This window comes from Streptopelia decaocto (assembly GCF_964273445.1).
Source record: "Streptopelia decaocto genome assembly, chromosome: 5".
Taxonomy (NCBI): Eukaryota; Metazoa; Chordata; class Aves; order Columbiformes; family Columbidae; genus Streptopelia; species Streptopelia decaocto.
In genome coordinates, this window is record NC_138659.1 from 24,623,141 (window position 1) to 24,641,159 (window position 18,019).

At 39.1% G+C, this 18,019-nt stretch overlaps 1 protein-coding gene across 1 annotated transcript in view; it reads right to left on the minus strand.

Moving 5' to 3' along the window:
* The window catches only part of RPAP2 (RNA polymerase II associated protein 2), a 39,084-nt gene extending 21,065 nt beyond the window's left edge, over positions 1 to 18,019 (minus strand). Inside the window, exons 1-11 of the mRNA XM_082054548.1 lie at positions 17,917 to 18,019; positions 17,047 to 17,092; positions 15,994 to 16,108; positions 14,962 to 15,060; positions 13,859 to 13,924; positions 12,558 to 12,646; positions 10,768 to 10,803; positions 9,000 to 9,936; positions 8,601 to 8,695; positions 7,753 to 7,833; positions 901 to 969 (exon numbers count right to left, since the gene is read on the minus strand). Coding sequence (XP_081910674.1) covers positions 901 to 969; positions 7,753 to 7,833; positions 8,601 to 8,695; positions 9,000 to 9,936; positions 10,768 to 10,803; positions 12,558 to 12,646; positions 13,859 to 13,924; positions 14,962 to 15,060; positions 15,994 to 16,108; positions 17,047 to 17,092; positions 17,917 to 17,977 — 1,694 coding nt within the window. The 5' untranslated portion in view covers positions 17,978 to 18,019. The remainder of the gene's footprint in view (positions 1 to 900; positions 970 to 7,752; positions 7,834 to 8,600; positions 8,696 to 8,999; positions 9,937 to 10,767; positions 10,804 to 12,557; positions 12,647 to 13,858; positions 13,925 to 14,961; positions 15,061 to 15,993; positions 16,109 to 17,046; positions 17,093 to 17,916) is intronic.

Genomic DNA, 18,019 nt, shown 5'->3' on the forward strand with positions numbered 1-18,019 from the left:
TGAACTCATGTTAAATGTTTCATACGAATTTGTGAGAGAACTGTCTGTTTTACACACTGCAAAGCTTGTGTCTTTAACTTCATAAATGTACATGAATTTGGAAAACAGAAACTGAGGAAGTTACTTGATGCATTTGACTACAGCTTTTATAGATCGTGCCTCGGTGTGGAAGTTTACTGAAAGACACTATAATAAAATCAGGCTTCCTATTATGAAAACCTTTGGGAAGAATTTAATTCTACAGTAAGCAGAACAAAGCTAAGAAGGACTATAGGCACTGTACTAGCATAATCTTAAGCAGTAAATCTAATCCTCATAAAAAATAAAATACTGGGCTCCAGTATTCCCCTCAGAAATTTGGGAGTTGCTAAAAAAGCTTTCCCCTCTCAAAAAAGTTTGCTACAATAGTCAAACAAACATATTTAGAAGCACGCTGTATCTTTATTGAAATAATTTTCCTTTAATCATGAAAGCGAAATCTTCCAAGAAATTAGAAGTAAAATGAGAAATGAAAAGTGTAACAGTTACGCCAAATCCAGGTAATACAATACACATCATTTTGTCTTTCTGTCAGAGAGGAGAATGTCTGTCAGCAGCAAATGGAAGAAGGTGAAGTATACTCCTCCTTCAGGCCACCAGCCCTCTTTACAAATGCCTAAAGCTTAACTTTTCTTTTTTTAACGTAACATTGAAGTTTCTGCACTGTTAACATGTTTTTGCAAGTGAGACAATCCTGTTTTGTCAAAAGAATTAAGTTCATTTGCATGAAAAAATAATTAATCGATTTGCCAGTTAATCTAATGAAATCCTTCCCTCCTTTTATTTGAAAATTAAATCTTGCCTTACCTAGTCTATCAAAACAGTTGTGTATGAGAATATTTTACATTAAACGGTACTTACACAGATAACAAAACGATAGCAATTAGAGTCCATTCAGGCATTTTGTGAATAATATTTCTGTTTGTTAATCTGAAAAATAAATTAAAAATAAAATCAGAACATTTAAAAGTGAAAGTAAACAGATTTTAACTGAATTTTGATTTAAATCTACCACTTAGAGACTTAATACACTGAGTTACAATGTAGCAGTTACACCTATATCCAGCAAATCACCAACTTTCAGGCTTCTCTCTCATCTCCTGTAACAGAAAAATGGCAGAATGCCCAATATGTCTCTTTTTTCTATATGAAAGCGGGATGGGGAAGACCGAACAGAAGCTAATCCTCTGAATTAGCTCACAAATAGTCCTGGCTGCAGCGAGGGCTCAGCTCTTGCTCGTACCCACTGGGAAACTCTCAGAACTGCACAGGCGTTTCTGAAAAGCCGGGCCTTCCTGCACTTAGTTTCCCCCCCGTTGGCTTCAGATCCAGATTTGCTGTAAAAGCTAATGTTGCGGAAACAGACTGGATTTTATAAGACACTGGAGACAATCCTCTGATGGTTCCTGTTTTTAAATGGAAACCCGGAATTCTAACTTGCGCAAGGAGCACCACTGCAGGTACAAGAGCAAGAAAATGAGGTGTGAATGAAAAAACACAGGCGAGCTCAACAAAAGTGCTGCTGCATGTTATACCTGCTGACCCACCTGGCTGAATTTCGTAATAAGACAGATCGGCTTTAAGTCAAATGTTAATCTGACTTAAAACAATTCACGTGTGAATTGCTATGGCTGAACTTAGGCATGACCCATGCTGTTCACAACAAGAAATTTCATGGAAAAGTCACCGCTAAAAATGAAGATGTGGCTATGTGGGCACCTAAAAGGCAGCAGAATTGATTTTATTCAGGCAGATGGCACCATCCAACAGAAATACTGAGGGGCGAGTGCCTCCCCATATTTTCATCCTTCTTGCTCTCAGCTTCCCTTCTATGCAGCCTTGTATACACTGAAATTGAGAATGAAGCTACCCTGTCATTCATACCCATTTCTACAGGCATTGGTGAGGATGGGAGGTTGCTTACAATGAAATACTTGGCAACAAATTAAAATCCAGGGTTTTCTTCCCCAGATTCTTTTTTAATTTTTCACTTCTTTGGGCAAGTATGTAGTTACCCAAAAAAAAGTGTTGAAAAGTGGAAAAATAGAAGTATTTGTACTTGCCACTGTCAAAATTAAAGTTGTTAACTATTTCCTCAAAGTTATATTCAAAATGGTCATAAAGAATACAGCTATCAATAAGACATTTTATAGGATAATTTTTCTCCGCAAATCTTCAAGTCCTGCAACAAAAATAAGATTTCAAAGCAATGATTATTCAAATAGTGTCTCAACAGCCTGAGTTTTGTTAAATGATGAAAGGAAAAGCAATGTTTTGTACTATGTGTACAGGAATTGTCACATCAAAATAGAACTAGTAGTTCCATCAAATAGAGATTATTTTTGTTATTCAAAGATGCGTGTTTCCCCATTACTATTTGAAATAGCTAATGGCATTAGCTGGCAACAAAGCTTGTACCTGGTAAACTGTCACATTTTTCTGGCTATAAAACAAGAGACAAAACAAAGGCTGCACGGCTTGACTCAATAGTGATGACAGTGACAAACACTACCAAGAAATGCCTGATGGAATCATCTTGACAAGCAACTCAAATAAAACCTTCCAGTTAATCTGCTGTGCTGAGACACAATGGAAGAGACAGCTCCAGGCCTCCTGGGAAAACTCTGTCAAATAGAGAACGCAGCTTTATTTCAATGCTCTACAAGGAGTTATTATTGATTAGAGCACAGGAAGGTGTCACTCTTGTACACAAACTGAGAGATGCAGTTATTTGTGTCAATTAACTCTTATTCAATGTTAGTATTGATTGGCAAGGTCTGAACACTAGTCATTGCCATCAATATGCTCTTTATGAAGGAGGCAGTCAAAAGACACAGCTAAGCAGCAGGATACACAGTATGGATCTGCTGCTGAACTGCTGGCTCTGCCCGGGTGAACAGTCCAGTCAGGCTTCCACAGCGACTCACCTTTCCACACAACACCTGGCCTAAAGCACTTGTGCAGCTGAAAAAAGCCCCAGCATTTCAGGCTGATCAGACTAAAGCTAGCAACCTACAGGTGTGAAGCCTTAAATAATAAGGAGCAGCGGAAGGACAACCACTTTCAAAAACAAGCTGTGTGTCAACACCAAGGCCTCTGAAGAGCAAAGCTTTCAGAAACAGCAAAGTGCAAGTCCTCTGTAAAAACGGGTCACTAATTCTTGGTCTTGCCTCTCGCCAAAACTGTTACTTCAGAACAACTCATGAAAGAGAAGTCAGTAGATTTCTGTCATAAACATATGAGGGGGAAACGTTAAAACTCTACAAAACTTTGTGTACGTGATTTGAGTTTTGCCATTAAAGAGTGTGGCTAAGTTCTCCCTCACCTGCCCAAAGAGAGAAAACAACATGCAACTTTTCAAAACAGGATGTGTCTACTTTCTTGGCCTCTGTAGGGCAGGATAGGAAAGTCAAGAAGGTTGGATGATCCCAAATAGCTGTGGGGATTGCTTGGTTGCTGGTTTGTGGGTGCTGTGGTTCACCGCAGCTGGACTTGACTGCTGCCAGCAGGACCTGGGCAGCAGTTTTAATGCTCTAGAAAGGAGCTCAGACTGAGCAGATGGATCACAGTGGCAGAAGCTGACAGCATAAAGGAGTAAAGAGCAAGATGCATAAAAATTCCATCTCAAATGACCTCTCAATATCTGACTAACGCCCAGCCTGCAAAGAAAGCAAACTCCAATATGGAGGTTGTAGGAATACAGGGGAGTCTAAGGTTAAAGTAACCAGTAAATAAAAAAAGTAAACCCAAAAATGACAGAAAAAGAGCATACACACTTGGTTCTACTTATTTTCCTTTAGTTGTCTTCCCATTTAATTAGCGTCAGATGCAATTTTTCCTAGCACAACTCCATTAGCAAATGATGGCCTGATTTGTAAAGAGTGCCTGCACATCCCTAAGTGCCTTGTGCAAGAACTTGCAGCAGGACCACAACAAACTTGAAGATATAGGAAAGAAACGCAGCAATGTGGGAGCTCACTGCCCTTTCCTCAGCAGAATTACATTTCTGGGGATTTCTAGGAAACAATTTGATAACAGAAACACTGTCCAGTGGGGAATGGCAGGCGGACACCTGGATTGTTATGCTAAACAGTTATCCCTTAACAGGCCCCGAGCATCAGGTGTTGTGAACAAGATGCAAGAAAAAGTAACTGGTTAATAAAAACCTTTTTAAAGTATATTTTTCTTTGTACCTATTTATAAATTATAGTCTTGAGGATTATTTCCTTTTCTAGAAGTTTCTTTATCCTTACAATGAGAATATACTTGTCATCTATGAATCAATGAGCTCAATTTTTAACATGTTGCTATGAATTTAACTAATAGCGAGTAACAGTGAGTTACTGGTACTAAACGTACATTTGGTGAAAAAAGTTTCCTCTGAACAGCTCCATGCTTGCTGTCTTTCAGTTTTACCCACTCTGTCCATGTTCTCACACTGGGAGAAAAAGAGAAAAACCAAAAGTGTCCCAAATGGAGAAGATTTTCTTTATCTTTCTCTAATTTACCTTTGTTGCAAAGTGAAGTCATCAGCATCTTTGCAAACGAAGCAGCCTTTTTGTTCGCACACGCAAATAACCAGGCGCAGGCATCTGTAACTTCAGTTCAAGAATCTGACCTGTTAGTTTGGCTGTTTGCCTGTTCTGTGAGGCAGCAAGGCAACCTCGTGGGCTTAGGACACAAAGTTGTGACTTTAGGAGACCTCAGCTATCTGTAGTTTTCCCACAACTTGCACTAAGATGAGCGAAGTTTAATTAACCCAGATCAGAACAGGCAAATACTAAAGCATAGATTGCTCTTCTTGAGGCTTCAACTAGACCAATTTAACCATGAAAGAGCTCCTCTACACTCTGGAAAAGACCAACATATTTATGTAGTGTAGTATAATTTAGTTTGATGACAACCAGCAAAAATGAGCTACTATTGTACTTTAGGCTCTCTTCCAGAGAAACCCATTTACTTGAGAAAAGTCATTAACATTCAGGTATTTTCACATTTCATACAGAACCTTGTCTATGACAAAGTGTTGCTGATCAACTTGAAACCCAGAACCTAAAGTTCCACTTAACACGGGTAACAGGTAAAGCCTACTAGTGAGTGTATATGCTTGGTAACATACACTCCCAATACATATTTAAAAGCTAAAATATTATTGTCTTGGAAACAAGATAAGACAAAGCTGTAAAAAAAAGCCTTGAACACATCTTTTGGAAACAACTGTATCATACTCATTGACAGAGTCCAATGTCAACAACAAAGCTCCATAAAAGGAATTAAAATACTGGCAACCACAGGACACACATGAAATTCTATTTTCAATATAAAATATTATACTCAAAAAAAACCCAACCACACATTCACTACCATAGTCATTTAGCCTCAATTTATATATAAATAGCTAATTTTCTCTTGATCTTTTAACAAAGTGCCCTTACACACTCTGGAGAGTTATTTGACATCTCAGTTTTTGTAACAAAAGCTTACAGGCACCGAGGGACTTTGTTTGGGAAGAGCTCTAACCATTCTAAAATGTCTCTTGAGATCCCTGTAGTGCATTTCCCAGCAGTGGTGATTGACTAAAATGCTGCCCAAAGGAGGCTGAACTGCAAGTGTTCCTTTAAAAACCAATGGAGCTGAAAATCGTTGTTGTTTAGTTCACCACATGCTCTTTTACCCTTCCTCAGCTAAGCTCTACTACAGCCATGTGTTTTATCTCCTACCCTCTTTGGCAAGTTCTTCAGCCTGAAACATTTCCAGTACAAAAAGCAGGAAAGATCACTAGCATTTGTCAGTGCTCCCTCCATAGTCATTAAGCATTTTAAGCACATTAACAAAGAGAGTAACATTTGAATAATTTTTATACTCTTGCAAACATAACTACCACTTAAAACCTATCCCAGGTCCACCTGACAAAGCATTCAACCTAAAAAATCAGAGAGACCACTCATATTGAATAAGTCGAAACCTCCATACAGAAATGGAGATCCAAACCTATGCCTTTATCTTAATATCCATGAGCTAGATTTTGTGTATCAACAGACCCTTCCATATCAGAAAGGCAAGAAGGAGAAAGGACCCAATGGTTTTTATTGCTTCCCTATTTCCTGTATTTTTATATTATTTTACTATTAGTGACAATAAAACTCCATTTATTTTGATATATATATATATATATATATGTTTATACGGGCACTTAAAAATTCTTGTGTAGCACTCACAAAAGTCTTCAACCATCTCCTGCCCAAAATGCTGATTTTCTAAGCAATTTATCTGGAATCTTCACAGTAAGAGAGTCCCAAGAACTTCCTACCATTACCTTCAACTTACTTCCTAAAAAAGAAGACTTAAAAACAAACTCAGGAGGTGTTATCCGAGGGATACTAAATAGAGCAGGGGAGACTTTTAAAATATGATAAATTACTGCCGTAAAAGCAAGGTATTGGAATCAAAGTCCAAATTTGGTTCCATTCTGTAAATCAACAGGTGTGTATATACATACATATTTGCTTTTAGACATCCATTTTGGCTTCAAGGCTCCTTTGCTATAAACCACTTTTAAAACTTCATATTCTGTTCACATTGTCTTTGAATAGCAAAAATGATCTCAAATAGAGGCTCCACTTTTGAGAACCTCCAGGACTTCTTACTAATCAATCACACAAAAGTAGATAGAAAAGATCAAATGTAGGTTTTTCCAGTTCTATCAATCCATAAGCTAAAGTGACTATTAACCATTTAGACTGCAGAGCAACAAACTGGTTTAAGACACAAAGATCTTATTAAAATAGTAGGTATATACATAGTGTATGCATGCTGCTCTAGTATAACAAAAAATACCTTCCCTGGTTTCAGTGTTGTCAAAATAAAAGGTCAATCACATCTTAAAAGACTGAAATTACAGAATCAAGTTCAAACACTAACAATTCTTTTTAATAAAAGAGATCACGCATAGAGTCATCAGAAAGAAAAAGAGTACTTTCTGTAGTAAGAAATCCTGCATGTAGAGATCTGTGTTTTTGTGGCATACTTACAAATGTCTGAAAAATTGCAAGGAATTGGGTAGAGCTGGGTTTCTACTCACCAAAGCCAACATTTCACATAATCTAGGTTCAAATTACGAAAGTTGTGTCCCAAAGAAAACTTTAAGATATTCAGAGAAGTTACCATCATTCTGTTTTCCCTCCTTCTTTATCCCAGGGTTTCCAAATACTGTCTTTAGTGCTTCTGACTGAAGGAGGAGTTTCATCTGTGGTAATGAAGTGCCCACTAGATCTATGTCCCCTTGAAATCAGGAACAAACTGGACCTTCTTCTTGGCTCTAAGAAGCCAGTGGTAACCATTATTAATCACATTAAAACCATTTAGGCCGGCTGCAGGGAGCCAGAGCAAAAGAAGGTGACAGATCTCAGAAACTCACACTTAATAGGAGGTGACGAGGTAGCAGAACCTTTAAAAGACTCACCATCATCCTCCAGAGACTGCTGGCCTAGTTTTTCAAAATCTACAAATACTCCTGGTGACCCAGCCACTGTCAGGAGCAGGGGAAGGGCTGACTTGTTAGTCCACAGGGAGTGTGGCATTACCTACACGAACACACAGCTAGAAAAGGGCCAACCTGCAACAGGGCCCTCTCTGTGCCCAAATCACGAATCGTTCAACAGCACGTTTAATTAATCAATCAAGAAGAATCTCTAAATAAAGACACATACTCACCGAAAAGTTTTGACAAGATTTTTTAGCTCTGTGTAAACATCACCTGGAGTAATCTGAAGAGGGCCCAAAACTGCAGGTAATCTGGAAGGCAAAAGACCCTGGTCAATAAACATTTTCCTTTCCTTCACATTTCTTCTCAAGTAGGACTTTCACCAAAGCTCATGAGAGTTAATAAAGAGATAAAGAGATTTACTTTTGTGCAGCAGATCAGGCCTGTTTACCAGTAACAGTATGCCTAATGTACAGGACAAATATTTGCGTTCCTCCCAATCAAGTTTTTCAGTTTAGACTTGAGCACTTGGTACATACAACTATTTTAGTATTTCATATTCTATGTCCATCAGAATCTGCTTTCAAACAACCTACAAGAACCCAAGTAGTTTAGATTATCTCCAGATAACTGAAGAAAAGGAAAATGATAAATAAAGGGCTTGCTGTGGAATTTCTTTTTCTGAAGTACATATTCTCATTTTAAGCTCCATGTGTTACACCAACATTTAGATTCAAAAACCACATAAATTTTCATTGTGCTGGCACAATTGTATTGACTTCTGTCAACTACTGAAGAGTGGAATGCTGTCAATTCCAAGCTCCAATGCTTGTGAGCAGGGACAGGTTACTTCCAGAGAACACCTCTGACATTACCTCAGCAGGCTGTGCAAACTGACATCTGCGACTGTACCACAGATGGCTATCTCAGACATAAGTAAGATTTTTAGGGAAATAATGTGTTTAAGTTAAGACTAAGGCCACCTAGAAAAAGTGAGAATGTCCTTGCACGGTGTTTGTTACTTAATGATGATGAATGAGCACCAGCTTCAGCTAGACATTTACCAAAGTATACTTACGCTTTTCTCAGTTTTTCAAGGACGATTCTCTTTCTAATCTGCATTTGTGCATTTGAATCGACAAGTGGGAAGGCGAGATCTTCCTGTTGATCATCCTAGATTAGACAAAAAACTTCAACAGCTATAGCCTAGTATCTAAAGTCATTGCATCAAAAGAAGTCACAGCTTATCACTAAATGTTTAAACATAAGAAAACTCTTATCTCTGAACAGAAAACAAAAACCAACCAGCAATTACATAATGGACAGAAGCTTGCTTAATCTGACCCAACATACAGTGTGCAGCTAACCTGCTTTTCCCCTTCCCTTCTCCACTTGGGGAGACAGAAACAAAGAGCTGGTTCCAATTTTCTGAAGGCAAGCTTCGTACAGCCCCCACACTCTTCCTCTGGACACTTACTTTGTCTTCGCTTGGATGTTGCTCTGCTTGTGCACATGTCACCGCCTCTTCAGCCAAGACACACTTTCCTTTATAGAACTCTCTTACTCGGAGTTCTAAGAACTCTGTTTCTTCTTTTAACTTTTCGTAGCTAGGCACAGGCTTAACTGTTCCACCTGGGCTTGTGAAAGGTAAAGAATAGTTCAAACTATTTTCAGACTCCCCTACAGAAACAGTGTTAAGATCATCAGCTGTATCTAAGTCATCCTCATCAAGCTCTTCCTTCTCCTGGTTAGCAGATGATACACGCTCTGATGAACACAAAGACGTATAGTTCGGGCCATAGAGAAATTTTAAAGTTTCCTCAGTTCTCCATTCCGTAAGTGTTTGCTTAAGCACTTCTAATAAACTGCCTTTGGAATTAATTGGATCCTTCAGTTCAGGTTTTTTATGCTCTACAGAGTTAGCTAGTGTCCTTTTCAGGTGTTCTGCCCCTCTTTTGCTCACACCTAGAAAAACTACCTGTGAACCACAGGTATTTTCACAGTTTTCTGAAGCACTTGATTTCCCTAGAGTAGTATTTTTTGAAGGCATAGAAGTTATTTTATTATGAACAGAGCAAGCACGCGTTTGCTCCTGAGCATCTAATTTACAATTAGATAGCTGTTCAGTGGCTTCTATCACATCTGAGTCTTCAGTTTTAGGGCTGGAATAAACGTTTTGGCTGCGCTTCTTTTTGAGGATGCTGCTTCTGTGCAATTGCGGTGCAAAACTGGCTGAACTTGACTGACTTCCCGGTAGGACAGAAGAAACAAATTCTTGTTCAGTATCACTACTGCTGTCACTGGATGTGTCATGAGAACCAGAGTCACATGGATTTGAAGATATCCAAGGATTTTCAATGTCAGATGCTTTAATTACTTCATCACGTAGTTTCACCTCTTCTCCAGACTGTCCACTGTAACAGAAAACATAAGCCATCCATGAAATAAGAAATGGGTGTTAACTGTAATAGCTTTTCATTCTCATATAAGAAAGATAAAGCATTTTCCCTTATACTAGAATTGTGCTTTTTTGCTTTAAGAATCTTCTAAAAGAATTCTTGAACTCCAAGAGTTGTAATGTTCTGCAATCAAGATGACAAGTATAGGCACTATGTAGAGAAGTGAGTTCTCAGTTGCTTATGGGCAGTTAGAAAAGAATAGTAGGCAAGATCTTATTAAAAACAACAGAATAATGTCAGACTCAGCATGGTGAATAGTGTCATTTTAAAATGAAGGTAGGCATCTTAACATATATAGGAATAAAATCAGGGGGACAGCATAGCTGTTTTTAGCATATGTAAGTTTGCCACCTAATGGTCATGTGTTGCAAGAGAAAACAAACAAAAAGTCACGATACACAGCAAGGTACAGAATGATGACAGAGTAGCATGATTTTATTTTAGCTGATATAGATGTGTTAGATTAAGTACAGAAGCTTTCATCACATATAATTGTTACCATTTTCTTTATAAAGAATAGATGGCGTAAAATACGCCAAGTGCAAACAGTGTATTTGTTTCAGATTTCAACAGGCTCAATTAAGAGACAGACCAAGAGCAGCTGTACACTAAATCATGCAGATCAAATATACTGTTTTAGAATCAAGGAGGAAAAAACTAAACAAGACAAATAATCCTTTGTGTAGGTTCTACTAAGGTTTTTTCTATAACTCCGGAAATCAAAGATTCCCCTTTAACCTGATATGATGAGTGCATATAACAACAAAAGAATATTGTTCAGTATACCTCTGTCCCTCCTTCAGCAGCTGTATTTCTGGTGGTCTGGAAAAAGAAGATACAGAATGAAGTTTTTACTGCTAAATCAATGTTCTTGAAATACACACGAATACATAAAATGCATAATTGAGGTTGCAAAGGACACCTGAGGGTCTTCTAGTCCCACACCCTCTGTTGAAAGCGGGGTGAGCAAGAGCAGGTTTATATGTACATGTTCACAGAGCGTGACTCATGTGCCTGCAGAATGATGCTGTTACATTGAACAATATTGAACAGAATCAGCAACTCACACAAATGTGAGTCAGAAAGGACCTCTGGAAGTTTCCAGTCTGACCTTCTGCTTGTAAGGCAATTGTCACCATCACTAGATTAGGTCAGCCACGAATTCATGAAGTTTAAATCTTGAGAACCTCCAAAGATGGAGATTTTGAAACACTGCTGACCATCCTGTTTCATTCCACCATAACCTTAATGCTTTATTTTTCCCCAGTGTCCAACCTGAACCATTCATGTGATAATTTGTAGCCATCACTTGTTTTCTGCCATCCACCAAGATTAGTTTGGTTCTGTAACCTTTGTAAGTTTTTTCCAAGTAGTTGTAGACTGCTTTCAGTTCACCCTTTGGTCTACTCTTCAACAAAGTAAGATCCTCACACATCCAAAGTTCCTACAGTAAAAACAATCCTGGGCCATTTATAGGAAAATGTTCCAAATTAATGCAAAAAAGAAGAATATTCGGGATATCTTAACTTAATTAAAATATTACTTGTTAAAAATTAGGCTATCAAGTTATACGTCTTTAAGCAAATGCAGTTGAAAGGTTTCCAAAAGCTCTAAGAACTGTAACTCAACAAACTCTGACATGTTTCTTTCCAAAGCTCTACTTGCAGTTAAACTGCTTTAACTCAGTTATGAGGCAGCATCCCAATGCTGTTCATTTTATCCAACACTAAATGCTGAAATCCTCACCCACCTGTCCTGTGCACGGAAGAAAACCTTTTAAGCACGGACTAAATACAAGCCCATGCACTAACACCTCTCTGACATTTTACAAAAACTATCACAGGTTTAAAAAAGTGAAAGATGCACCATTTGTATGAATTATTTGAGTTTGGAAACTAATGGTGATTAACACACAATGATTTAAAGTATTAACTCCATATAAGTCCTCTTCAGAGTTTTAAGTTGAGGTTGTAGTCATTCAACTGAACATTCTCTAGGCAAGTATTTATTGTAAAACAGTGACACCCATTGGCTCATGTCATTATTTACAAGCCTGTGTTTCCTAAGCTAGGAACATGGACTGCATCACACTGTTCCAAAATGTGTATTGCAGCAAGAGTGGGAAATGGGCGATCTGGAATTTAGACAGGATAAAGAACCTCTTCATGTTATAGTCTGCTTTCAGGTACAAGTATTCACAGTCTAACCTTAAGATAGGTGCCAAGTGCTCTGCTAAAATTAGAAAATCTCGTGTAACAGAATAAGATTAATTCATCCTGTACATTATCTGGTTCATAAAAATCCAATGCTAGTAAGTACATTTTCAAGTTAGGAGGAGTTGCCTTAGTTTGCCCTCTAAACACGGTCACGTCTGTTGAGTAGCCATGAGTAGTATTGTGATCAATATGGCAACAACACTTTTAAAACAAGCACCATGCTAAGCTAACATGTTGACATGTTAATTTTGCTTCAGCCTAATCATTTTGATGTGCTGCAGCTACTTAATTAGCATTGCATTTTGGATAGAGAAAATAATATTCTCAAAAGGAGCAATGAATGTATAAGATGATACTTACTTATCTTCTTCTCGCATCCATACTGGACTTCTGGAAATTTGAGCTTCAAAATATTTAGATGCTCTATAGCAAAAGTTGCTGCAAAAGCACTGGAAATGAGAAAGCAGGAAAATATGACTAAAGATAATTTAATGCTCCCAAAAAGGTACAAAAGTCCTCTTTTTTTATGCCCATAAAATTTAAGTACCAATTCACATTTATTTTTAATCCTATGACCAGCCTTCTAACGCATCTGAGAAAGAAACCTATCAAATAGGTCTATCCCATTCCCCACAAGCTATTTGAAGTTGCTTCTTTTTCCCCACTTTTCTGCTTTTTGCACTTTATTACATACTGAGAAACAAACCAGTCTTGGATTCTCCATAACAACAATTGAAGAAAAAATTAACATTAGTTTTCAAAGAGCAAACCCAAACTCAACAAGACGGTCATAAAGACATGCAAAAAAATTCAGGTGTTTAATGATGAAAATTCTGGTTGGCAACATAACTTGGATATTTTGCAATACTCAGAACAACACAAAAAATTTTGCAGTTTCTTTGAAAAATTAACTTGCACACTTGCATCAGGGAACAATGTAAAACATCCCACTTCTTCTCGCAGTCTTGCTTAGTAGCTTGAGAAAAAGCTCCCAGAATGTTGTATATCCCAGAGTAGTAACCAGAGGAAAGGAATGTATACTAGTGACACTCAAGAAACTTTTTCTGGAACTAGAAACATCCTACAGTTTAGCATCCAAGCACCTGTAGGCGATTGCATATCCAGTGAGCAGGCAAAGATGACTTTTACTCATGAATATGTTTAAAGAAAGAAACAGACTTTGTGAAGAGATAGATTTTATGTTGAAAAGTCCTCAAAAAAGAACCCTGAAGGCAGTCACACTAAGGAATGCATAAGATGCAACTTGTATTACACTACTGCAAACTTCAGTGAATGAAAAGGGTGTGCACTTTGACTCTACTAAAGCTCACTGACTACACTGGAGCAAAACAGAGAACACTTCTTCACAAATGTCTTTAACAGATCAGCTGTACCATGTTCAAACTGCTGTCCAAGTAAAAATTTCCTCATTACATTTAAATTTAGAAAAGAAAGTAAGTGAGGTTTTGTCCTTCCAAAGAAAGCAGCTAGAAACTGAAATGCACAAAAGACTTCATATTTTAACAGTTCATGAAAATTATTTTCCTGAAAACCAAACATCTTGGCTCTGAATAAAGACACTATATGAATATTGTTGCAAAATGCACTTCTGAGGTTGAGGCAGTATTAAATACATTTCAGAAATAGCCTTGTTACCATACCTTTCTTTCGGTGATATCATAAACTCTGTTCGTTTTTGTTGAAATTCTGTACTTCTGTTTTGGCACCTAAAACAAGATGCTTTCATCAGCAAGACTGTTACTTCCATCATGACTTTGCAGAAACCTTCATTCTTAATTCACATATTTTAATATGTGTAAGATGTTGTGTTTTAACTGAATTGCATACTACAACCACCTTTTCTCTCAATTATTTTGATATCGTACCTTCTCAGATGTTAAGAATGACAATTTATCTTTAATAATTTACATCTCGCTATCAGCAGAAGTCAACTTCAGATCTACAGAAAGCCAGCGCTAAACATAAAACAAGGGAGCTACTGCAGTAGAAACTTCACTCATACGTAAAGTGCTGGGCAGTCACCAACAGGCCCTTCTTCAATCCCTGTCTGTTTCTGTGCATGGGAGACTGTTCTGTCAGAGACCCCCACAGCTACCCACACAAACCCAGACAGGATCTTACATAAAATATAACACAATTTCCAAGTGTATTTATGTAGGGATATATGACGTCAAAAACAGTAACATTTTTTGTACTTGATTGGATTTTTTTCACATAATCAGGGTTATCACAACTGGTATTACATTACAGGTTATCTAACTGTACTGAGTTCTGCTCAAGCTCTGACATACCATACTTAAATATGTGTGACTATGATTTTGACACAGATAACATACATTTTTAGAGCAGATGTATACGCATTCACATAGTACTACCCCTGCATTGTCTTATTTTTTCATTTCAATCCTTCTCATAGAGATATGTGGTTGCATTGAAGGAACAAGGTTAGTGAGATTCTGCATGCACAAAGGCAGGCCATGAAGCCATACCTCATTCATCTTTATTACTGTTAAAACAGATGCTAACTGATTCTGTCGTAAAGTAGCAGCTGTTAACTGTTCAAATTTTACCTTTTACCTCAGGAGGACTATACTGAAATCAAATGATACGATGCCTGGTCTATTACTTGACAGTATATTAATCCATGTTTAATATAGTAAGCTTAAAATTAAAGAGAAAATGGAAGATAATAAAAATCATGAAAAGATTCTTGTGATAACAGCTTTAATAAAAAGCAACTTACATTTTCCAGTTTATTTTGACATAGAGGATAACCACACAGTTTGATGATAGACCGTTCATCAACTATGTCTTTATAGTGAGATGGAGTAATACATTTTCCCTAAAATGACAAGAAAATAGTTCAACAACAGATACTGGAAAATCTGTCATTTTTTATACTCAAAACATCTCATAAACAAATAAATACATCTAATTTTGTAACAGTTCTTTACAAAGTTTAATAAACAACATTTAGAACCTATAGAGTAAAAATGGTAAATACGGAAAGAAGACAGACACAGGCACTTCTTGCTACATATAGAAAAGCCTAGAGTTTTGCCTCTAATTGCACCTATTTTCATAGTTTTCCTCTACTTACATGTTTTGCACACCTATTTATCGGTCTATTTACAACCTTTACAGGAGTAATCATTATACCTTTCTAGCAAAACTGTGCAGCCAGATAAACTGTGGAGCACTATAGAGACTTAGTCTAAATTCACAGATGATGTGATGCAGACCTAATTTTTATACTTCACCTATCAGTCCAGAACCACAGAGGCATAAACAAAGGCTCTGGGAATAAAGTGAAGGCTCTTCTCCTGAGTAGCAAGTGATAGGATGAGAGGAAATGGCCTCAAGTTGCGGCAGGGGAGGTTTAAATTGGATATTAGGAAATATTTCTCCATGGAAAGGGTTGTAAAGCCTGGAACAGGCTGCCCAGGGAGGTGGTGGAGTCACCATCCCTGGAGGGGTTTAAAAGATGTGTAGATGAGGTTCTCAGAGACACACTTTAGTGCCAGTGTTATGTTAAGGATTGGACTTAATGATCTGGAGGGTCGCTTCCAACCAAACTGTTTCTATGATTCTATGAAAACGAGGCTATGTTTTCATTGTAGAACCCTTGAAAATAAGGCAATCATCACCAGAGCTGAAGAGGGAGAGCATAAATGATTTGCCTACTTTAAACTGCAGCAAATTGTTCCAAGAACTTAAAAAAAAAAAAAGATTGAACACTAAGATGTAAAATAGCATAAAAACATGCAACACCTACAGAATCCAGAAGGAACTCTTCAGTTATGTTCTCTTCCAGGAGCTGTTCAACAATATACAATGCTTTTTTCTCACATTCAATCTTCTTTCTCATAGCAGCCTCCAGAGCTGCTTTCCTGCAACAGAACAGACACTGAATGACACAGAGGGCAGATTTCCATAAACAATTCTCCAACGGTATCTTGGCCTTTTTCCTGAAATACAGTGGCTTACGTTCTTCTACATCACACCACGTTGGCCAAACAAAGCAACAAGTAACTGGACCAGCAGTTCTGTAATAACCACAAAGGAGTGTCCAACCCTGGTTTACTTTATTTCCACCCCAGTCAGGAAAAGTACTGACTGTTATTGCATTGTGATACTTCTACACAAGGTCACCCAATTCTTCTTGCAAGACAGGAGAACCCAGAACTGGCTGGACAAAGAGCCTGGGACAGTTTATGGGGTGTTGCCAGGAGAATCAGAGCCAGATGAGACATGAAGAGCGAGAAGAAAAATGGTCTGGGACAAGACTGAATGTGAGGGTACAAAGTAGCCATTGTCAGCAAATACCCAGAAAGCAACCACCTAGGTGTCTCTGATCTCCATCTGACAGCACTTCCCATGGAGGTTGTCAATGTACAGTCAGTCTGCTGTCTACAGTATTCACCTGAAGCTTAGCTCTACTACAGAACCAAAGAAATATTCAGGTAATTGTCCATGGCAGAAAATGGGTTTTTTCCCTACCAAGTGTGGTTTTTAAAGTGAATAAAGAAAAATGGCAGGTATGCAAAGAAATTAAGATGGCAAAAAGCAAGCACTATAGAGTAAGGAAACACAATGGTGGAAGTTAAAGTCATAAACTTCTAGCATATTATACAACACACCTATGTGCATGCTGTTAGCAGTTACATAGTGTTACTTCAAACAAGCCTGCATGATGTTGACGCTGGTGATCTCCTGAAGTTAGTCATGGTACTCTAGGAAAGCGAAAAAAACATGCGAAGCAGAGAATGCAATTTCAAAGTGAGGCAAAACAACATGAATTTCACATATTGTTAGTTAGAAATTATACCTTTGAGCAGCATCTTCATTCTTCAGAGCAGCTGAATGCTTATTTCCTAGAAATCAAACATACAAATACAGAAATCAGTGTACTTCCTTTAACAGCAGAAAATATTGGAATGTGAAAAATATTAAAACCTCTAAACTGCAAGCATAATCAAGAGAATTGCTTGGAAACTTGCTTTTTGTGGCTGAAAGTGACTTAGTAAGGTGGTAACCATTTAGCAACTAGCTAGACGTGCTTTTTATAAGTGTGAAGACAGAGAAGCCCAGCTCTCTTCATACTCGCATTCATCTTTTGTATAGTCAGAAGGCTAAAGGAAAAATAATTCTGACAATGATTTTGTGCCACCCACACTCCCCCTGGTTCTCGACGGTCTCTGCAGCCCAGCCGTCCCTGCCCGGCTGTCCCTGCCCACCGCTGGCGCGGCTCCGCCAGGACCGGAGCGCCCACCCACCCGGAGGGCTGGGGCAGCCGCTCCCTCAGGCCAGGGGCAGCAGGGCGGGCACAGCGGGCTGTGACGCTCACACCGCCAGGACGCAGTTTTCCGACCAGCCGGCCGGACGATCGCTGCGGCCGCAGCGCGCCTGCCGCTCGGAAGGGCCGGGCGGCAGAAGGCAGGGGCGCAGCCTGAGGGGACAGCGGGGCGCTCGGCCCCGCCTCGTTCAGCCGCCCGCCGTGGGGCGCCGGCCCCGACCACGCAGCCGGCCCTGCCGGGGCCCGCCGAGTTCGCGGCAGCGGCCCCGCACCGCCGCCCGCGGCCGTCCCGCCGCTCCCCCAGCTATAGCGAGTTGGGCGAGTCCGCTGTGCCGGCCGGAGGGCACAGGGAGAGCTCAAAGCGCTGGGTGGGGGGAGCGGTACGCGGAGTCTGGAACCTACCTGCGCGCCGCCGGCTGAGCTTCCCCTGCGCGCCGCCCCGCGGCTTCCCGGCCGCCATCATCGCGGCTGCTCGCTCCCTCCCGCTGACCTCTCACCCGGGAGG